The sequence below is a fragment of the Letharia columbiana genome (assembly GCF_014066305.1).
Source record: "Letharia columbiana isolate WasteWater2 chromosome Unknown Sc0000018_s1, whole genome shotgun sequence".
Classification (NCBI taxonomy): domain Eukaryota; kingdom Fungi; phylum Ascomycota; class Lecanoromycetes; order Lecanorales; family Parmeliaceae; genus Letharia; species Letharia columbiana.
Genome location: NW_023501059.1, coordinates 567,772 through 589,935, shown reverse-complemented (window position 1 = coordinate 589,935; position 22,164 = coordinate 567,772). Strand labels below are relative to the sequence as shown.

General features: G+C 50.0%; 7 protein-coding genes across 7 annotated transcripts; 2 read left to right on the top strand and 5 right to left on the bottom strand.

Moving 5' to 3' along the window:
• Positions 1 to 519: 519 nt before the first annotated feature.
• HO173_006313 (uncharacterized protein) lies at positions 520 to 1,537 on the bottom strand (the record flags this gene model as incomplete). The annotated part of the gene is made up of 5 exons (XM_037308224.1): positions 520 to 743; positions 857 to 1,240; positions 1,294 to 1,310; positions 1,370 to 1,418; positions 1,486 to 1,537. The coding sequence occupies 5 exons, from the start codon at positions 1,535 to 1,537 to the stop codon at positions 520 to 522; spliced, it is 726 nt and encodes a 241-aa protein (XP_037164998.1).
• A 1,374-nt stretch (positions 1,538 to 2,911) lies between these two features.
• HO173_006312 (uncharacterized protein) lies at positions 2,912 to 6,135 on the bottom strand (the record flags this gene model as incomplete). Its single annotated transcript, XM_037308223.1, has 3 exons — positions 2,912 to 3,205; positions 3,256 to 4,589; positions 4,644 to 6,135. 3 exons carry the CDS (start codon positions 6,133 to 6,135, stop codon positions 2,912 to 2,914), a joined length of 3,120 nt encoding a protein of 1,039 aa, XP_037164997.1.
• A 680-nt stretch (positions 6,136 to 6,815) lies between these two features.
• Positions 6,816 to 8,603, bottom strand: HO173_006311 (uncharacterized protein; the record flags this gene model as incomplete). The annotated part of the gene is made up of 1 exon (XM_037308222.1): positions 6,816 to 8,603. The coding sequence occupies one exon, from the start codon at positions 8,601 to 8,603 to the stop codon at positions 6,816 to 6,818; it is 1,788 nt and encodes a 595-aa protein (XP_037164996.1).
• A 4,410-nt stretch (positions 8,604 to 13,013) lies between these two features.
• On the bottom strand, positions 13,014 to 13,376 carry HO173_006310 (uncharacterized protein; the record flags this gene model as incomplete). Its single annotated transcript, XM_037308221.1, has 1 exon — positions 13,014 to 13,376. The coding sequence occupies one exon, from the start codon at positions 13,374 to 13,376 to the stop codon at positions 13,014 to 13,016; it is 363 nt and encodes a 120-aa protein (XP_037164995.1).
• A 3,164-nt stretch (positions 13,377 to 16,540) lies between these two features.
• On the top strand, positions 16,541 to 18,535 carry HO173_006309 (uncharacterized protein; the record flags this gene model as incomplete). The annotated part of the gene is made up of 1 exon (XM_037308220.1): positions 16,541 to 18,535. The coding sequence occupies one exon, from the start codon at positions 16,541 to 16,543 to the stop codon at positions 18,533 to 18,535; it is 1,995 nt and encodes a 664-aa protein (XP_037164994.1).
• A 330-nt stretch (positions 18,536 to 18,865) lies between these two features.
• HO173_006308 (uncharacterized protein) lies at positions 18,866 to 20,482 on the bottom strand (the record flags this gene model as incomplete). The annotated part of the gene is made up of 2 exons (XM_037308219.1): positions 18,866 to 20,403; positions 20,452 to 20,482. 2 exons carry the CDS (start codon positions 20,480 to 20,482, stop codon positions 18,866 to 18,868), a joined length of 1,569 nt encoding a protein of 522 aa, XP_037164993.1.
• A 528-nt stretch (positions 20,483 to 21,010) lies between these two features.
• HO173_006307 (uncharacterized protein) lies at positions 21,011 to 21,418 on the top strand (the record flags this gene model as incomplete). Its single annotated transcript, XM_037308218.1, has 1 exon — positions 21,011 to 21,418. The coding sequence occupies one exon, from the start codon at positions 21,011 to 21,013 to the stop codon at positions 21,416 to 21,418; it is 408 nt and encodes a 135-aa protein (XP_037164992.1).
• Positions 21,419 to 22,164: the final 746 nt, after the last annotated feature.

Genomic DNA, 22,164 nt, shown 5'->3' with positions numbered 1-22,164 from the left:
GTGAAATAATAACAAGAGAATGATAAGAAGAGTCGAGTCAATTCCCCGCGAACTTGTCAAAGTTGTCATGCCTCGCGTAACCGCCGAGCCGCTAAGGCGCGGCGGTTTCACTGGCGGGCCGATCTCTTTAGCGTAGCCAACTTTGCCAAGCCTTTTCACGAAGCAGAATGACGAAATGCCCCAAGCGAAGACGGATTGAACATTACTTTATCCACATGATTATCCACAAGATCACTCGTATTATTCCGATGCACCTGTTGCAAAATTCCTGCATCAAGTTCGTGGCCAAATGGCTTCAAAGATATCGATATTACATTAGCTCATAATCGCATCTCTATCCCGATTGCTCACATAACATGCACGGTAGGCATCGTCTAAGTCGAATTCAAGGCAAGCGAAATGCAAAGACTCCGATCAAACCACCACCGCTCCACCCAAATGCAGTCAGCATCCAAAGGTATTTTCTCCCCATCCCAACGTCCCACCTAATCCAATTCTCGAAACCCGATGCCACGAGAATCACCAGCATTTGTATTTCGCCCAAAAACCACCCCGCTTCGTCTTTTTGGCTCCAGGCCTTTCCGGGAAGTCGGTGGTGTCTGCTTCCTTTTCGCCGTACGACGGTAATTGCTGCGTTCGTGATGCCGATTGTGCGTGGCTGAAGAGACCTTGGTTTCTCTGTGGTGGTGCGGCAGTCGTGCCTGCTGCGTGTTGGCGAGCAGCGACCACGCGGCGCACGATTACTAGGAACGCGAGAAGGGTTAGCGTATGCAATCAAAGAAGTCCGAAGTATCATCGACAAGCGAACAGTGCCGATTCGCTCTTCATCCAGTATCCGACAGAAAGGAGAACTCACGAGCAAAAGTTTCCTCAATATTAACCATCTCCCTCGCACTCGTCTCCATAAACCCACAGCCCCTGCTTCTCGCGTACTCCAACCCCTGCCTACTACTAACCACCCTGCTATCCTTCAAATCGCACTTATTCCCCGCCACAAGCTTGACCGGCTGCACACCGCCTGTATCCTGCCGGTGAGCACACTCCATCTCTATCATTTGCAGGAAGTAGTCAAGGGTGTCGAGGGAGGAGGCAGCCGTGATGTCATAGACGAGGAGGAAGGCGTCGGATTTGAGATTTGAGGCGGCCCAGAGGCCACGATATTCTTCTTGGCCGGCCGTGTCGGTGAGGGAGAGGAAGTAGGTTCGGCCGTCTATGGTGCGGGTGGTGGAGTAGGAGTCCTCTGGGCAAGTAGGGTTAGAGATGGTAAAGGTTGGGGCAGGGAAGTAAGGGTACCGATTGTGGGGTCGTATCTGTAAAAAAAGACGCGGTCAGCTGTGTGCATCGTAGGGGAGAAAGGTCAACGGCTTACTCGTGCGTCCATTGACTTCGTACCAGCCGTAACGTTATAGAGGATTTGCCTGTACGAGCAGGGTTTCAGTCAGCGCCGTTGCAGCGTGAACATGGTCCAGACATGGGAGGGTGTACCGCAGCCACCATCCCCGCAAATCGTTATAGATATCCGATTCTGGTCACCCATTGCGGGCTACTCTCGCGCCCTCTGCGCGGACAATTGCTCCGCAACTCCTGCTGTGTGCGTTGCTATTCGTATGCTTTGAGGGGAGGTGTGGGCGGAAGGGGTGCCCAGGGGTTTCAATTGAAGCGAGGTATGCGTTCATTAGACAATTGCAAAGACGATATCGCTGTTGGGCAATGGCAAGGGCAATGGCAATGGCAATGGCAATTCTCCAGACAGGTTGCACTCACTCGTCCAGGGGCCAAACCTGGACCTGAAGCAATGGAATTGGGATGAGCGAAACCCGTTCCCCAAAACTCCCAGACGCTCGAAGCGATAAGGCAGATTAAAAAAGATCTGGAGCATCTCCCCCCCCCCGCCCCCTTCTTGCCCTTGTGAATGAATTCGAATGATCGTCGCCCAGAACCCTGCCAACCATGTGCTCCGCCAAACGTCAAACGGAACCAAACCCAATGGTTCCATCACCGTGCACCAACCAAAAAACTCAATTCAAAAACTCCACCTAAAAACCCCCTCGTGGCACCACCACCACCACCACCATCATCTCCCCCACAAAAAATGAAAATCCGACCAAATTCGCCCCCCGTAGCGACTACCCATGCGGTCGTCAATATCGAAAAATCCCAATACCTATTCATACTCTATTCTCCAGACAGGTGGTCCGGGCCAAAAACCATCATGCGAGCTAAAAAAATCTTCAGGCGGGAAAAGGAAGGGCTAGGCGGGATAGGGGTGGAGATGGCGTCTCCTCGCGTGCCGTAAGGGGCAAATGATTTGCCCTGATCCAGGAGAAGCCGATTCCCCGGGAAGTGCTGGCCTGCAGTAGCGCCATGCGGAATAGATGTACCCTCTGTCACGTCTGGGCAGGCGTCTTGGTTGGGAAGGGAGGTGAAACGAGGCTCCATTTATTACACCATTTGTTTCGCTCGCTGACCCTTGGCTTGGATGGAAAAAAAAAAGGGTGGGTGTGGGGGGGGGGGCGTGGTTCGGGCAGCAACTGCAACAGGATCCATGAGGACAGTATCAATGAAGAGTTGATTTTCCAATATCTTAGAGCATGTATTGTTGTAACGCCGTGCTAGCCAGAGGCAGCTACCTATAGACCTTCTCCGTAGAGCGCATGATGGCCATAACCTGCAAGCCCGTGCCCAACCCCATGTGAACGGGTAAACATCACCCCGACCGAACGCCATGCAGAAGACGCTTGACATGGCCGTCATCAAGTAGTGCGTCGACGTATATCCTCCTAACCGAGCAAACCGAAGCCTCAACAACCACAATCGATATGCATACAGCGTCATTACACCGACCGTCTAGAACTGTGTGAGCGAAGCAAAACAATCACAATCCTCCACGGAATCCTGCAATGCTGTCCCACTAAATCGGCGGCGGCGGCCTCATCTGTTTCTCGCCTGGTTCTATACCTTCCTCAATCTTTGGTGGGATGCCTCCGCCGAAACCCTGAGATGCAGACGCTTCCATTCGCGCCATCTTCGCGTTGTGCGAATCAGCGTTGAGGGCTTGGGGTGACCTCTGATCTGGCGCAGGTACTGATTTGTTGTCAGGCATCTGCTCGACCGCGGTGAGAAGATTGAGACTGTTGGTTCCTGCAGGCGAGGCGGAATCCTTGTCGCTTTTTTGTGACGATGTACGTGGTGTGACTCGGCCATTCTAGAAAACTTAGGGAATGTATCTGAATGAACTGGACACTGGATACATACCTCTTTAGCCCATCTAAGCCCGCAACTATTACACAGATCGCGATTACCACTCGGGCCTCGCCTCCACTCAGGCGTGACCATCGTATGACAATTAGCGCAATTTTTCTGCATGTTACCCGCACCATTTCGCCTTTTCCTCTTCTTCTTACTAGAGAGCAGACTCTGTAGCTCTTCTGCAAGCAACCTGTTTCTCTTCTCCATCTGGCGGAGTTCAAATTGCCAACTGGTACTCCTTGTAGTCTTCAGTTCATCGAAGACGTTATCCTCTGATGCGAGAGCTTCGTGCTGGTTACCGATGACGAGACCCATTCCACCTGCCTGCGTGGTCACTCCATCCGGCTTCACATTTCCAGGAGCCGATTTGGGTGTCTGATTGCCACCGGAGGCGCCACCGGCAGACGATGCGGGACTCGAGGACTTTTGTTCCGTCTTTGGGGATATGTTGGATGCTTGTCTATTCAGAGTGCGTGGCAACTTCAGTAATCGCGTTTGTGCCACTAAAAATGTAGGCTTCTGGCCCTCGCATGCATCTCCCGGGTAGATTGTCGTCCGAGCTTGCAGCGTTTGGCCCCGCTTGTTCTGTACGTCATGCTTGAAAGTTGCTCGAACACCTGTGCGAGCAACCTCTAGCATTTTGCCGAATTCCAGCTTCGACTCTGCCCGCATGAGTGCTTGACAACTGGTTCCAACGAGATCTTCGGGCTGACGGTCGAGAAGACTGCGGACATTAGATGAAACGAACAGGAACATGCCTGACGTGGACATCTTAGTCCACAGCTCACTCTCGCCAAAGCCACCAGCAGACATGATGTCCTCCCTTGCCAATGCGTACACTGGGCGTTCTCGTCCTACCATGATTATACACTTCCGGCCCTTCCCTTGCTCGAGATGAAGTGACCCATGACTCTCAAACCAGGTATAGCCGCTGTGTTTTCGCCGAATCCTAAAGACCACGTTGACAGCAGCTCCAGTCGAAGTATCTTTGAGTTCCCGCGTAACCGGGACGATGTCGCTTGGGTGGCAGACAGAAGACAATGCTGTGCCCACAAGCTCGCTAGGATCATATTCGAGAACTTTGCGACTCGACGGAGACAGGTAGAGGAAGAGCCCCTTCAGGGACAGGACGTGCACAACATCGTCAGTGTTCTCGAGCAGGACCTTGTCCCATATTCGTTTTGATAACTCAGATTCCCCAGAACCAATAGTACTGAGAACTGTAGAAACATCATCACGAGCAACAGTCTGGCCAAGCTCAGAGTTCTGATGGCCAGGATGATCGGGGACGACATATCGTGGCAGCAAGCCGCGCTGATAGTTAATGCTGTATGACCCATCTCGACGAGCGTCAGTGAACTTCACCTTCAAGGATGGAGAAAGGATACCCTTACCAGGATTCTTGTTTGTTATGGATGTCGGCTGTTCAACAAGGTCAACCTGAAACCCAACGTAGTACTTGATTTCGTCGCTGTCCCATGTTATCGGTATCATAGTAAGCAAATTCATAAACGGTTGTCCTCCTTTCCGATAATTGATCAGACTGATCTGCGTTTCTTGCCTTTGATTGATCATGTTCTTGATGCGAAACACGGATTGATCGTCGACATACTTTCGCTTTACGCCCGTTTGAATTTTGCCGTCCGGGGATTGGAGGAAACGGCAATTTCTCCCCAATATCTCGTGCCGTGTATAGGCGGTCAAACGTTCAAAGACATCGGAGCAATATACAATCGGTATGTCGTGCTGAGTCACGTCGCATACGACGAAGGCACATGACATATCGACCGCTCCTATGTTGATCTGTGGTTTTGGCCTCGCAGCGACTCTCATAAGGACTCCAAGCATATCAAAACCGCTGGATGAATAGGCGTTACGATATTGGGGTATTACCTGTTGTGAAGCACTCCCTTGACCCTGATAAGGTACCCCGTTGTTGGTAGTGATATCAAGGTTAGGAGTCGGCCGAGGCTTTTGAGGGGGATCGAGATCGGGTAGAGCATGGGATCCTGACATCTCCATCGGAGGGCTCGTGTTCGACATAGAGATCTGGGGTTGGCTAAGATTGACTTGCAAATTTTGCATCTGATCTGAGACTGGCATATTTGGCATCTTTGCCATCCCGTCTTGAGTACCGAGACCAAGCATACTACCTCCTCCAGGATCATGCATTTGCTCGGGTATCGAAGAGGACATATTCTGCTGCATAGGCGGAGTGGACATGTCGGTTGTGAAATTGTTGCCCGTATACGCATTCCTTGGGGTTATATCGCCATTCGTGCCGTGGTCCAAACCGGAAAAATCCATTGCCATAAGCATGTTGTTAGACAGGTAGCTTCCGGACATGTCGTAGCCGAGCGACTCTGCAGAATCAAGATTATGGCCGTAGGGTGAGGATGATGAGATTGGTGTATAGTTTGGAGCCATGCTGTGGAAGCTTGTATTGAGTGCAAGATGCTCGTTGGATAACTGCCGTCTCGCTCTTTGGCTGTCGAGTCTTCGTTGAGCAATGTTCCCGGGACGCTGCATCCCAGAGTTTGTTGAAACGGGAGTTGGATCGAATTGGAAACCTTCGAGGTCGCTGTTATTTCCAGGACCGAATTCCAACATCGATGACCTTCTGGAATCCATCTCTGGTATCGGTCGGTTGGAAGTGTAGGTGTTAGATTGGTGAAAGCTGCTTCTCCGCTGTATCTCCTTCTGATTCTGATTGATGAAGTCGTCCAATGTATGGCCACCCATCATGCCTGAGGCATCCACTCCATTCGGACCTATGATGCCCATCATCGCATCATGATTGCTCAGGTCCGCCAGCCTCTGCAGATCCTCCTGCGAGTACTGCCTTTCATAGTAATTGTTCATATTGCCCACATTGGTTTGGTCCATCGTGATCCCTCGTGACCACAGTCTCCTAGACTTGCCCCCTGTCCAATGTTCCCAAGCTTAATCCTGCCTGATATTGAAAAGGCTTTTGACATCGTATTGCACCTCTGTCAATCTCTCCGGCCAAAAAGCGGGCGCAACGCCGTGGGAGAGGGTGTAACAGTTGTCGCACTTGTACAAGTGGGAGGAAGAGACAGAAGCCCCAGATTTGACAAGATTCTGGCAAGGATTGATAAGCGCGAGCCCCGGAAGACAGTCTCGGGTAGGAGATAGTTCGCAGTTTATATGCGAGAGCGTTGAGGGATGCAGTATGCTGTTGGCTCTGATATGCGACTGGAACTGCTACCGGAAATAGCAACCAATTGGGCCGTGCATCACTTAGAAAGAGCCTCTAATATGCGGCCTTTTAATGGAGCTAGAAAAGAGGTTGGGACAGAGGGATTGGGTGTAAAGAAGGAGTAATATGCCAACGAGTGAAGTTGTTGCTTCCAAGCTCCTGTTGATCCCTCACTTCCAAGACGGAGCCGGTCCTGTCAGTTCGTTTAGTTACGCCATGACATGATAGGCTAAGCTTAGTAGCTAATGTCGAAAGCTTGGCGCATTTTAGTACTACTAAAGTACCTTACCTTACTTGATTCTAGAGTAAGGTACCGTACTTTACTTTCTATTGTATGAGGCTAGACCTAAACTCCAGAATACACAGCGCTCACCATCCTCCCACACTCAACTCTCTGCTCCATACTCACTTTGCGCCCATTGACATCGACCTTGTGACGTGGGGTGATTTGAAAGCGATGTTCCTCCCTCCGCTTCCCCACAGCCTTTTCCGCAGCAGCGTCCAGAGGCGCCATATATCCTGGCAAAGCAATATTATTCCTCTTCCCCATTCCAAGCTGATAGTTCTCGTTTCCGCCCCACCAAAGCACATCAGCACCCCAATTGGTATCATTGCGAGAGTTTGTGGACGAAGAAGTACCAGCTTTAACATGCGTCACGTTATCCATTGTTGCGCTGGCATGTGTGCTGCCGACGGAAAGACGCTTCAGCCGAATGGGAACGACCGTGTTGTTGCTTTCATCAAATTCAAAAAGACCACTGAGCGCCTTAAGCTTCGTCGGCGTGCCTTGGATGTGCGTCCAGCGGCCAGTGCCAAGAGTTCCGAGAATACCTTGACCGCTAGCCCAGGTGTCAGCCGTGATGCGGCCAAGGCCAACTTTGGCAGCGGAAGCTTCGCCAGGTTGAGCAACTCGAGTCGCATCCACTGTGAAGAACGAGTTTGAACCACCAGCGGAGACGGAAGTCACGCGAGGTGAAAGGTTGGTACCAGAATAAAGTCTTGATATTGGCAAAAGAGAGGGAGCATCAATATATGGAGACTCTCCGCTAGGATCAAAGCCGAGTTGTCCAGAGCTATTGTCACCAAAGGCAAAAGCGCGACCCTCCTTGTCTAGTGCTAGAGAGTGAAAGTCCCCTGTTGCGATAGCTGTAATTTCGAAACCGCGAAGAGTGGTGATTTCGTGTGGTTGATCATACGGGCCAGGCGGTCGAGTAGTCCAGGATAAGCCTGGAACACCCATCTCACCCCTCGCTGGGAACTCTTCACTGCTGGAAGCAGCACTGAAAAGGCGGCCATTGGAGGTAAGGAGAAGGACGTGTTCGAGACCAGAGCTGATCGAAGAGACTTTCTCGCCCCATCCCATATTCTGTGGCTGTAACAAACGATAGCTGACATTCGCTCGCGAGCTCCAAAAGGGCATCCACGAACTTTCCATAGGTTTAGCGCCCTTGGCCTGATCCTCCTGCGACACAGGCAAAGAATAGACCTTCCCATTCGACGCCAATGCTATAATTCTATCCTTAGAGATCGTCACAGCCGTCAACCCTTTCCCAGTCAATGTATGCGTAGGCTGCCTGATATCTTTCGAGAACCCAGTACCCCATTGTAGCAAATCCCCTTTTTCAGTGACAGCAACACCAAAATTCCTATCCAGCTTTATGTCCCGTAGCAACAACCCGTCAAAGAACAGTATCCTCCTCGGCTGCTTTATCAGTGCCTCGTCTGAATCTGGCGCCGCTACCTTCCCACTATTCAGCCCCCACGCGTACACGCCGGGGTTTTCCCAGCTCCTCTTCACTTGGAGATGCTGTGAACTGATAGTATCGCGATTCTCTTCTTTTGATAGCCCTTTGGTCTTCTTGGGCTTTTCGAGCTTGACTTCGACGGGGGCAGGGGGTGCTTCGGCGTGGAGTTCTGTAAGGTGTAAGTGTCTGGAGCCGTGGTATAGAGCTGTACCAGCGCCGGCGCCGAGGACGACGTGAATCAGGAGCTTGTAAGTAAGAAGACTCTCGTTGAGAGACGCTTGGCTCCTAAAATGCCGTCGTTGCGACGGACATGATGCGTGGAAAGCGCTTATTCGAGATGCTCTGCAGACTTCGTTAACAGTGCGTGGAGCGAACCTAGCACACTTCATCCTGGCTTTCTAAGAAAGCTAATGATCGTGAGAGCGTGAGTATCAGCTGCATCCAGGTTTAATAACGTTCAGAACATGGCAATCGCTCAGTTTGCTCGATCTTGTGCTCTGTCGAAGTGGAGTCGCTTCGAGATCGTCATGACTGGCATCGCGCCAAGAGTTCTTACTTATCGATAGCAGCCCTAACTAAGGTGTCACTAGCGCAGGATGGGACTACCCTGTTTCGATGTGTGGATGGCAAACCCGAATCAAGAGATTGAAGTTACGTCTAGTACATGGAGAAGGAGAAGAGGGGGAGACGACTTGAATGGTCAACTGTGCTGTCATGAGTACTGGCGCGAAAGAGTTCAATCCTACAACACCCTGAAGATAATACTAGGAAACAGATTGGATTTCAAAACGGATCGCTATTTGATGGCATAGGGTTGGAGAAAACTTGAACCACGGCTTCTGCATCTATTTCCAATCGGCAACGAACAAAGGCCAGTCGCTGCCACAAGGGTTTTTATCTCAATGATTGTTTTAAACGCCTTAGATCCCCTGAGAATCTAATCAAGATGGTGAGGAGAAACTCAGCCCAAGGCCTCTCCGGAGCATCTTCCAAACGGAAGCCTATCGCTCCTATGTCCCTCGCACCAAATTTTCTAACATTCGTTGTTCCGATCTTGCCTGCGGCACCTTTACAAAATCAGCTTCTTTGATCTCCGCCCAGATAGTAAACTCACCGTTACCTTCACAGTGTCACCCTTGCCCGGCAGCTATACAAATATACATGAACGCCATAATGTCCTCAAATCTGATACCACTAGAAGCAATCAGAGGTCGTTCTCTGGTGATCAGAGGTATATATAAGCCGCTCACACTGACCATTGTCTACCCATCTATCTACTTGTCAGCTCTTACCATTTACCTTGGTTTTGAGAAGAGACTGGGAGAAGAGAGTGAAGTCTTAGGCTTAGAGGAGATCAGATCCGTGGAAGATCGACCTGCTGCCCATACCCGAAGACTTACGTTTCGTGAGTCGTCTTCATTTCACCGGAAATTTTTTAGACAAGACCGCATTGTCGGAGGGTCGTCGAGGGGAGAAAAATTCTACGTTTGAGTAAGAGGTCGCGGATAGTGCGACCACGAGACAGTCGTCGCCTCCTGCACAATTGGTTCTCAGGATTCATACATAGACCCGGTAACGAGGCCCTGTCTTCTCCCGAGTCTCATTCTTTGCACCGCTCACGCTGGCACTCACCAATGTTACTCGCAATACCGCCGTTAAACGGTCTACCGATCGCGCATCTATCATGCACAGCCTGCGCGCCTTGTCCAATCTCAGTGTAGCTCGCGTGAGCTACATCAAATGGTGCAGGAGGTAGATCTGAACGATGCATTTTCCATCCACTATGACCATACTCATGAAAATACGTCCACATGGATGAACGTATTTACCATTAGCAGATGAGAGATACTCACAGCTAAGCATCCTACATGGGCGTCACTACCACCAGCTCACTTGTTAGTCGTTCCAATCAATGGTTTCGATGACTTTGGCGGCAGCTTTAAATATCCAAAGGGGATCCGAATCTTGCACCGTTACGTTTGGGCGAGGGGTGCGCCGAGAGCTGAGGAGTTAAACAATATGGTAAATGCTTTTAAAGGAAATGGGAGCTGTCTAATGAGGAACTGGATAGGCGGTAGTGAGACAGCTGAGACAACTGAAATGAGCAAGAGTATTTGGAAGAGCGACGAAGATGGATGATGCTGGGCATCCTGACCTTGGGGGACCTTTGCTCGTTTGGGAGACAAATTTGGGATAAGTGCATACAGTTCCAAGACGCATATGGGGAAATTTCCAGGTTTCCTCAAGTCCTTGGTGAAGCAGACAATACATTCACCTTCGTCTACGTGCGATGCAATATATACATGCGCCCATAGCCTCTTCTTGGAGATGCGTTATGCGAGAACAGAGAGCCGCGCGCTGACATGCTGCAGACGGGCGTGCTCTGGGTCATGGGGGAGTTGGAGAGCAGGACACACAAGCTCATATGGAGGGTACCAGGGTTTTTGAGATCGTTTGACATGTCAGTGGGTACCATAGTCATGATAGAACGATGTTCATACACCTCCTCTAAGGCTAAGCCGTGGGCCTGCCATGTTTTTGCGCCATCGGGCTTGCATACAAGATCATGATAGGTACCACCCCGCCCTTATCAAGACACACTGTGCGTATCCTGACTGGGTTCCAGGTTGTATATCTATGGCGTCCATGTTTCTCCATCAACGTCACGGAGGGCCAGTAGCATGAAAACGTTTTGTTTTTGCACATCGTAACAAGTTACCTTCTGAGCGCAGCCACGAGGTGATATAATGGCTGGCTTTGCGGAGGCAAATTTGCTGGATATGATGGATGGGGTTTGTTAAGCCAAAGTTGAGTGGCTGGTAGATGCGAATGGAGTTGAAGCTGGGATGGAGTTCCCAGTATGTGTGTTTGATGTCGGATTCAAAATCGATGAGAATGCCGCCGTGGCAACTGGTATCGAGGCAGTGACGGTTAGATACATCGAGGTCATGGTTTTTGTCATTACTGACGTCTTACTTACCCTCAATTCCACCCGCGCCGATAGCTTTGAATTTTTTACCCGAATCGTAAATGATTCGATAGTGCGCAACCAGGTTAAGTATACTAGCCTCCATAGATCAGAATGAGGGCCACGCCCACTGCGCCGAGAGGCTTAACCATTGGTCCGGTGTCAGAAAAGCAAGCACTTCATCGGAAATTGGCGGTGACGCTATGCGAAGACAGATTTCAAGAAGTGCATTGCATTGCGGCTTGAAGCCCAATATGATTGACTTGTGTCAACATGCATAATACAAGCGCGACGCCTTCCGTAGCCATCACCTTGGAGCGAGGTTTCAGAATGGTCAAACACTGATGAAGGCTTTCCGCCCGTGTAAAGCTTTCATGGTCCCAGAAGCCGGCGCTCGAGACGACCAACTGCTGTGCTCCAATAACTCCAGGATGGATTACGCTCCCAGGCCGCATCTCTGGCCCTGCAATCGCAGTAGTGCAGTTTCCTGCACGCAGGATCTTGAAGGGCATGTTCGCATCCAGGATCATTGTATGATCTTCCAACCATAGACTCGGATGTTTTGGCGCCATGGTCCAGAAGCCAAAGCCAATCATCAATGTGCACAGCCACGCCGTGGGTGAAAAGGATTGCAAGAAGCGTATTCCCCTGCGGGTCTCGAGCGTTTGGATTGGCCCCGCGTGTGATCAACGCTTTTAGGATGAGAAACAAGTTGTAACGTGGCAAAGCAACTCCGCAATCGCAAGAAGCAATGGCTCCTCCGAACGAGGCTCGACCCATTGCCATTTGTAATGCAGCTTGTTCCCCAGCTTGCCATTTGGATTTACGGCTTTCTGCACAAGCATTTCGACAACTTGCTCTACGTCATCAGCGTCGAGCTCACCTTTGTACTCCCTGCAATTATAGACAAGAAAAGCGAGCACATCCATTTTCTTGAATCCTTCAAGATTCGGACACGTTTGCCTTGCATCTGCGTCATGATCAAGCAAAAGCTTCGTCACGGCTGGTCGGAGTGTCCTTCTATTGCCACCATCAAAGCAGATCACAGAGAAATACAGCAGCGGCAGACCGTAATCCCTGTTAACATTCACAGCACCCTGCCTAAGTCTTCTTCCAACCAGGAGAGGCATGTTGGACAAAACAGCAAAAGCAACAAAGTTGAACCGCAATTGCTTCGGATCAAAACAGAGTGCACATTAGTTGCCCACTGGTACGGCCAGCAGTCTTTGTAATGCTTGTTGGCACATAAATGGGCATCAATACCGTCCAACACTTGATTAGACTGCATTTCAGACCATGGGTAAGGACGCTTCCCTTCTGCCATTCGTTCGACCCAGAGACTGTGATAAGCGACATCCATCACGATATCTTCATCCGAGGACATTCGTATTTGTGCATCCTGAGTATTTGGTAGCCTGAGCCAAGTCTGGCACGCTTTCAAAACGTATAAATGTCCATATCCACACTGTTCCCACCTCTCTTTCGAAGAAATCTGTGCTGTGATGATGGTGGTCAGATTTTCGGGCCGCCGAAGGAATTCTTGAACTATTTGATGCAAGGGTAGAACGGTCCATTGTCCGATACTTATACTGGAATATGAGTTCGTTACACTAACCGAATCATCCATAGAATCTGTAACGGAATGCGACTTGCTGTTTCGACTTGATAGGCTAGATCTTAACGAGCGTGGTTCTGAGATGGCCCGTAGCCGGAGGGGGTTTCGGCTTTTCAGCTCCAGAATGCCGCCGCTGTAAGCGCGAATTTGTCTTCCCAAGTCGATGCTGGTATCTAGACGAGGAGTCAGCGTTATAGCGGCATTATGTGTACTCGACTAACTTGTAAATGGTATAGTCTCTGGATACGTCGCGGCATTGGAGTATAGGATCAGTGCCAGCTGTAAGACGGTGAAGGGACTTCGAGCCCGCAGGACAGCTTCTAACATCATAGAAGTTTCACGGAAATATCGGCGGTCGATCTTGGAAAGCATGTGTCGATGGAAATCGTTTAAGTCATCAGGAAGTTCGCTAAGGTGAGACTCAAGCGCTTCAATTGACTCGCCTTTGGTGAGGCCTCTCGAGAAACCGTCGACTACTGGTCTAACCCACAAAAACACGCCGTCTGCCCTCTTGTTAATTTTCTTTTTCAAAAGGTTGACAGCCTGGACATGTGCTTCTTGTTTGAGTAGGATACGCATCCTGGGGTGGTTTTTGAATCTTTCTGAGATAACTCGATTAATGTCCCTAACTGTCCAGTCTTGCACTCTGAAGCCAGGACAGTCGTCGAAGAGGTCTCTAAGTCGGTTAAGTGGTCGACTTACCACGCAAACCTTTATCAAGGCGTCGGAAGAATCAAGGTCAGAATTCGCAAGCTTTCTCAAAAACACCTCAAAAACACCCCAATCTCTCTGTGATCACCTTCGTGTTCATCAAGGGTGTCGATAAAGAAGCAATTACGAAAGCCTGCTCTTCGGTGAAATTTGCATCTCAGTAGTGCTGCTTCCAGTCTGGTTACAGTCCACGTGAATTTGGAGGCCATGATCGACTCTCTCAGTAGCGAGCAAAAAGTGACAATAAAAGATAGCAAGTCAGAAATTTGGCTGAGTAATTGGTAAAGCATGTAACGTAACATCCCGATCTAAGATCTTTCCATTTTCCCGCCCCAATTGGTGAATTAAAGACCCACTATCATTCGACTTGCGAGAAGCTTCCCTCTTTCCTGGTTGGTGACAAGGTGTTTCATCACATATGATTTACCGGAAGCTGGCTTACCTTGGATCCAAAAAGCATCTCGGTTGTCCTTAAGTCTTGCCCACGTTCATCTTGAACGTACAGCCACTTCAAAGTCCCAACATCTGCCAGATCAATTTGCTCTGCACAAATGGAAGGCCAGATATGTAGAGGCGCTGTATGCATCCTTATTTCGCCCATCAGCATGAGCTCGAATCTCCAAATTAGGTAATCATTGGTTACATGCTTTCCCGCTCCTGCGCTTTGTTTCCGCCCGGGCGTGTGATATGTCTTTTGAGTTCCCCCTTAAATTGGCGATACCCCTCGTCATCAAGACCCTCGAATCGGCACATGTCGAGGTGGTTTCCTGGTAGCATATCCCTTGGCCAGTGCGTTTCATTCTCGAAACGTCCTGTTTTTTGCACTCCAGATGTGGGTTCTGGGGCGCTGGCACTGTCTTGTTTGGGCTTGCGAGGAAAGCCAAGAAATTTCTTGGATGTCACACTTGCATGGTATATTGTATTCGATTTGTAAGTCCAGGTCTTCACAGGGTGGCTTTACAGGCCATGCACGACAACAACATCGAGTTGCGGTCTCTCGAGTCCAATGTAGATTTCAACGAATCCTTCTTTCCTAATCTCACGCGCGAATGTTCCAGGAGTCGAGGCAGACCCGGATGCATCCTGCGTGTACGCCATACAAGGCTGACTGCACAATCAACCCTTCCGTCGACCGTCAAAACTAGCCGCAACAAGAGTTCAGAGTCAAATTGCAATTTAAAAAAGAAAGCACTGGGTTTGAGCGAGACAGGAAAGACCATATTAAGACATCAAGGTTGTTATATCCAAGAGCCACCCACCTTTGATTTGCAACGCCTTGAGGCAGAGTGCGCCCCTCAGTAGGTGGTACGTTTAGGCTTTATGACCTGCAGCTCTTACCCCTCCCTCCTGACCACCGCCATCGCGGCCTTCGTGATCACAGTCACAGCGGACAGCCGCGCAACCAAAAGAGGAGGTCCCCCTTAGGCTTTCCAAGTCCGATACGTTTGGTCGATCGCTGTAGGTCTGGTATTAATACTTGTATAGGCGCACTTTCTCTCGCACCTTCGCCCCCAGTCGACTTCCCCAAATTCGCGAAGAGCTCTACCTAATCCGATACCGAGATGTCGAAGATACTACCGAGAAGGAGAAAATAGCGGAGGAGAATCGGGTGAGGATATGGCAGTGTCCGGCTTGTCCTTGGCCACCAAAGGAAGGAATTATATTTAAGCGACTAGTTTTCGTTGAACACTGTGGAGCACGGCATTTTCGTGATACGGTATAGGGACAAGGGTGCGGAAAGAAGCTATCGGAATAGTTGAGCGTGATGTAGGCAAGTAGGGAACTTTCATTTTGTTGGGCCTGGAAATCAGTGGCCTGGGCTTTGTATTGTTAGTGCGTGATTTACCTTCGTCTCGTGGATCAATCTCTGCATGATTGATGGCGTACCTTGCAAGCATGTATTGCATAGCCCTCAAGGCAAGGTAAGTATCAACTCACAGTCACAAGAAGACTCTGAATTCCTCCTCGCTACGCACTAGTATGTCCTGTCCATGCTCTCCTTCTCCTTCTAGTCACTCCCGTCCCACCGATTACTCTATTCCTCTTGGTGCAAAGCAAAAAGACTCATTGCCATAGAATTGATTTCTCATCACTCCTGACCCTCACCATCGGCGTCCCAGCCCAGAGGCACCTTTTGGCAAAGACCGTCTCATGCCGTGTTTCGATCCCCGCTTTCTGCATGACCGCGCGATCCAGGCCTCGTGAGAGCACGGGATTGAGCCTGAGTGTTTCCGGTGAAACCATAAGCGAGAAAGTTAAGTTTTTGATATAAAACGTGCGCTGTAGGATTTGTGGCTGTGCCGAATAACTGCAAACTGGTGCTCTTCCTAGCACGGCGCAGGATCAGATCTTTCAACATCACGAGCCTCATCCCCATGCAACTGCACTATGAAATACAGACGCATATCAGCAATGAAGCTTGATTCTGTTCTTTTACAGGTCCAATACGTGTGGACGCAATTCTCTCGTATTCAATATGCTACTTTCGTTGGTAGCACATCTACGGCCGTGAAGAGTAGACTGATCGAATCCAATTATGTCTGTACGTTGTAGGCCGATGAACAACAGAGGCTAGAAATCTGTCTGGTGAATATTGGAGCTCTCGGAGCGTTAGCTGCCTCGCCATGCCAAAATTCAAATTCAATGAGTGTGTAATTCAGTGCGAGATAATTACCTCTAACGATGGTATAAATTACGAGGAATCTTTTGGTGACAAGTTTTTAGAGCAAACTCGAGAAGAGTGGACTTTAATACTATAGATTTGTATCTAGTCCACCCGTTGTAAAGTTAAGAATATTGGTGTCGGTTGTTGTGGTTTTTGCTATTTTGGCATGGCGTTGCTGGCCCTGGAACTAGGGTGGTGCTAATTGCCACTCAACGGGAGCTAAAGTACGCGGCAGGCTTGGCGCGCTAAGACTTATCGCGATAACAGCCCTACGAGAATCCGAGAAAGTTTCGACCCACTTCACCTCTAGGTCTGAACGTCAACAATGTTGTACCGACAACAATAGAGCTCGCAGGCCTCGAGCGATATGGCAGGTCCAAAACAGTCTTTCTCGTTGCCAGCAAAGAAGCCGAAATCAAAAGCAGCGAAGCCCCCAACAGCAACCAAACCCTCACTGAGTTCTGAATTCGTTGTGGACTCAGATGACTCTGGAGATACGAAGACCGCAAGAGTGAATAGACCAGCCCCGAAGACTACCAAATCCAAGTCAACTTCTACCAAGCCGGACGCACCAAAGCCCTCAACCTCGCAAGCAAAGCCATCGAAGAAACGGAAATCACTAAGCCGGAGTCCTGCGAAAGATGACTCGAGCGGTAGTGGAAGTGGGATCGACAGCAGTAGTCAATACGAGAAGAAGTCTTCCAAGAAAAGGGTTTTGGCAGCTCAAGATGGAAGCCCAACAGCCAAGCCGAAACCGGCCATGGCTCGCCCTGTCTTTGCAAAGCCTTCCATCAAAGCCTTCACTAGTGTCAAGCCATTGGATCAAAAGAAAGATCGTGAATTGGGCGCTACGGGAAATGAGTCAAAGAGCGAGGCAGGAGGAAGCAGCGCAGATAGTAGCAGTGTGAGCCAAAGCGGTAGCGAAAGTGAGTCTGGAAGCAGTGACAAGACCTCTATACAGAGTCCTAGAAAGAGAAGTCCTGTTCAAAAAAGCATACCTCAGGAACCCATACCAATTTATGAGCCACCTGCTGGCTTCGAGTCTACGTCGATATCACTTCATGCAGCGTCCAAACTCTCGGAGATACTTGCACCATCAAATTTACAAGGAAAGCAGATATGGCACATCACCGCCCCAGAATCGGTCCCGATCTCTTTAGTCAAAGAAGTCTCGACACAGAACATCGGAAACGGTGCTTCTGTACTAGAGTACCACGGCGCAAAGTATGGGCTGATCCCAGAATCGGACGCCGAACAAGCCAGCAGCCGAGCGTTGCTCTTGCCTTCCACCCAGACGAATGATTACCGACCCTCAAAGACTACTGTCATTAAAACACTGCATTTGCAGCAACTTGTGAGCCTCCCAAGTCATGCACTCGGATCGACAGTCCATCAAGATCGCTCGGCATTAGCGTCGGAATATTACAGAAAGACGCCACGCCAACAGCCAGAAGGCTTGAGAATACGGTACCGTCCATTTGGCGTCTCTGATGACTCCGACATGGAATCTACATTCGAGCCTATGCTGAAAGCGCCGGAGTTCCGCACCCCTGCTCCATTGAATGAAAGCTCGCCTGGAAAGAAGAGGAAGCGTCCCGAATCTAACGACGGTAGCAGCAGCACGTTCTCTGCTGTGAAATCAAAGAAGCGAAACCAAAGCCCCCAGAGTACTACTGGAGTCATAAAGGACACAATGGAAATCGACGCCACTCCAGATAAGGGGTCAAACGGAGCAGAGAGTCCAACTAAAAGCCCGCAACCAGAAATCAATGGCGTCAAATTCAATGGCAAACTGCCCAATGGCAAGGAGACGCAGGACGAACGAAGAAGACGAAGAGAAAAGAAGAAACTCGAGCAACAAGAATTCCCCCCAAAGCCTGCAACTGCTCTGCCCCTTGACGTGATACAAGCAGCTGAAATAATTCAGCCAGGCGAAGTAGTAGAGGGCGCCCCGGCCATCGCGAACGCTGTAGAAGGCAAAACAAGCATAAACGACATCTCACCCCAAAAAGAGTCAAAGGAAGAGAAAGCAAAGCGCAGAGAGGAAAGACGGAGGCGAAAAGAGATGGAGAGGGCGACTAGGGGTGCATCGCTGATTTCTGCAGAAGATATGTCTCAGCGCGAGGTCGCTGACAGCCAGAACAAAATGATCCAAGAGATAGAAAATGCACAGCGCGACGCTTCGATTCAGATAATAACGCCTAAAGACGGCTCTACTCAAAACCAATCACCAACCGCGCACGAGTCTCAGAATCCTACTCTGGATTCGAACCAAACGTCGCAACGCAAAAAGACGAAAGAAGAGAGGGCGAAAAGGAAGGAGGAAAAAAGGAGACGGAAGATGGAGAGTGGCAGCGCATGATTTCCAGGGAAAAAGGAAGATACCATTTTTGCATTCGACGCTTTAGCTGTAATATGACTTATATTTCTATCAAGAAATAGAGAGAAATAGTCCTACCCGGACGATGTCGCTGGGGGGAGAGTGAAGGGGAAAAGTGGAGGAAGATGGTGGGTATAGCTTGTAGCTATGCTGAACAATCACATGCAGATAGATACCCCGAACAATTCAAAGTCTGCTTATAAGACGGTGTGCCTCTCAATAGAGCTATCTATATTCATGCCCAACACGCAGCTATCATTTCCCATCACCTTCATCATTTCATGTCCATCCCGAATTCCTCATCGCATCTCATCACTTAACAAGCAAACTACTTCCTCCCATCTCCTCCGGCTTCTCCAATCCCATCACTTCCAACAGCGTCGGCGCCACATCTCCCAACACGCCCTCCGTCTTCTTCAAGCTCCACCCCTCCGGCGCATTCGCCATAATGAACGGCACCTTGTTGGTGGTGTGGCTCGTCTTCGGTTTGCCCTCTCCTGTCTTCATCTCCTCGGCATTGCCATGATCTGCCGTAATAAACAACACATACCCCTCCTTCTTGCAACACTCGTAGACTTGGCCGATGGCCGCATCGGTAGCTTCGACACCTTTGATCGCGGCTTCGTAGACACCGGTGTGCCCGACCATGTCCGGTGGGGCGAAATTGTTCATGAGGAATTCGTACTTGCCTTCTTTGATGCGGGTGCAGAGTTGGTCGGCGACACCCGCGGCACTCATTTTTGGATCTTTGTCGTAGGTGGCTACTTTGGGCGAGGGCACCATGTCTCGGTCTTCTCCTGGGAATTGTTTCTCGACGCCGCCGTTGAAGAAGAAGGTGACGTGGGCGTATTTCTCGGTTTCGGCAACATGGCATTGTTTGATAGATTTGGAGCCAAGGTATTCGGCGAGGACATTACCCATGTGTTGGGGGCGGAAGGCGATGGGGAAGGGGAAGTCGGTCTTATATTGGGTCATTGTTGTTATGCTGATGTTCTTTGGGTAAGGAAAGTCGGGTTTGGGCGAGCGGTCGATGTCGCCGAGGAGTTGGGTGATTTCGCGGACGCGGTCGGAGCGATAGTTGAAGAAGAAGAGGGTGTCGTTGTCTTGAATTCGGGCTTCTTTGCCGCCTACGATAATGGGTTTGAGGAACTCGTCGTTTTCGTCTTTGGTGTATTTCTCCTTAATCGTTGCCACGGGGTCGGTGGAAGGAGTGACGTCTGGTCCTTCGCCCGTTACGACTCCCTCCATACCTACTTCCACTCGATCCCACCGCTTGTCTCGGTCCATAATGTAGTAGCGGCCAACAACCGTCGCAATCTGGCCCACTTCCAGTTCTTTCGTCTTTTCGATCAGCTCTTGCAGATAGCCAGCGCCAGACTTGGGATCCGTATCTCGCCCATCTCCAAACATGTGAATGTATACCTTAGGTACTTTCAGCTCCTTTGCGACCTTCAACAGTTCGAAAAGATGTTTAATGTGTGAGTGAACTCCTCCGTCCGAGACCAAACCCAGCAGATGTAACCTTCCATTGCCGTCTTTTGCCCGCTCAAAGCAGTCCGTGAGCGTCTTGACTTTTGTCAATTCGCCCTTCTTGATCGTCTGATCTATTCGGACAACATCCTGCCAGACGACTCTTCCTGCTCCAATGTTCAAATGTCCAACTTCGCTATTGCCCATAAGGCCTTCCGGCAATCCAACAGCTAGTGATGATGCCTCAAGCTCAGTGTAGCCTTGTGTAATCTTCGAGCCTGTCTTCGAGAACTCGTCCATGACGGGGGTTTTGGCGGCAGCAATTGCGTCGCCATCTTTCGGTGATGTCTCACTTGGAATGCCCCAGCCGTCGATAACGACTGGAGAGGTCAGCTACCGTCAATTGGGGGTTGAGATTGCTATCGTACTCAGTACTGCTTTCTGCTCGACCTTGACCATGTTGAAGGATTCCGTAGCTCCCGAAAGCTGCAACTCAGAGGTATCTTTACCGCTAGTGAACGAGATCTGGACAAGTCCGACAAGAGATTGTAATTTCCAAGAGTCAATTGTACAGGGAAAGGAGTAAAGACGTTACGAGTATTGGGTACAAAAAAGAAATCCTTAGTGGGGCGCGGAGGGGTATTTTCCGGACGTCACTCCTTTTAGCTAATAGTCCGCTCACGGTCTCGGTTCATGTCCAACCATCCACCAAGCAAGCTATCTAGGAAAGTGACGATTTGAGGGTTTGGAAGGGAAGAGAATATAGAGGGTATTTAATGTGGTCATCAATCCCGAACAGTGTGTTCCTCAATGATCAAGCCGTTTATTTTTTAAAAAAAGAGAAAAATCACACAGCACAAAGAGCTCCTCGTTGATTGTACGAAATCTACTTCCACAGATATCGCACACAAAACGGTGTGTATCTCCAAAGGCTGAAACCTTCCAAAACCGCCACCAGCACCACTACAGACCCTTACGCTCCACATCATGCCAACAGCAACCACCCCACCCCCTTCCAACACGCTTCCTCCGCCGCAACTATTCGACATCCTCCCACCCCTTCACTCCCTACTCTCTCGCCTCCTCCTTCCGCCGTCCGCCGACGGTCTCACACCTTCACCAGACACAATCACCCCCGTCTCACCCAAAGACCTAGCAACAGCCGCTTCGTCCATTACGAACAAGATACAGAAAGCGCGGGTTGCAGTACGAGAACTCCCGGGTGTAGGAATGGGCATCGAAGAGCAGGAAGACGTGATTGCGGAACTGGAAGAAGAGAGCAGACGGTTGAGGGGCGTGGAGGAGGGCATCAGGAAGGCTGCGAGAAACAGATTGGAGGGAGCGGCGAGCGAAGTCGAAGCGGGGATTGCTGACGATGAGGCCATGGAGACGTGATGGATGGGTTATGGACATACGGAACGGCTACTGCGTATTGCAGCGGCCCGAGGAATGGCGTGTCGAATACTGATGACGACTATGCCCTCACACCACCTGCTCCTCGCCGATTGACGGTATTGGACTCCTCAACTACGAAACATGAATATGAGCACCAATAACCCCTCCAATCTATCTACCCTTTCAACATACTACGTGTGAAGATGGAACACGACCCACATTCGTAGTTTTCACGCCAAATGGTGCGCGAACACTGAGCCGCCGGTACGGCGTGCGCATCCAATTTCGCTATTCTGGAAAGTCTGATATCGAAACTTTTGCCGCTTGTGACGACAGTAAAACCCAGTACGTTCCATTGCTGATTGGGTGACTTTATTAGCTTCTGGAGGTGATGGCTTGCTGCGCTCTGCTGTCCAGGGGGGCGGGCAGAGAGAGAGAGAGAGTGTGTGTGTGTAGGGAAGAATTGGTGTTTTAAGTATCGTCTCTTCTTGGGATGAGTGGCTGATGCTCTAGCACTGGCAATGCTGAACAGCAGTGTCAGTACTAGTACAGAGATGATCTCGTCATTTTGGGGTGGGATTTGAGCCAAAGGCGAAGCAAAACTTCTTGAGTCACATCTGGCTCAGTGCTATCATTTCAGCTGCACTTTAGCGTAGCATACATAGTATGTAACCTTTAAGTATTACTTGACAAGTGTTGAACTTTGGCGCCAGTATGTAGTGATATTACATGCTATGTTACCTGCC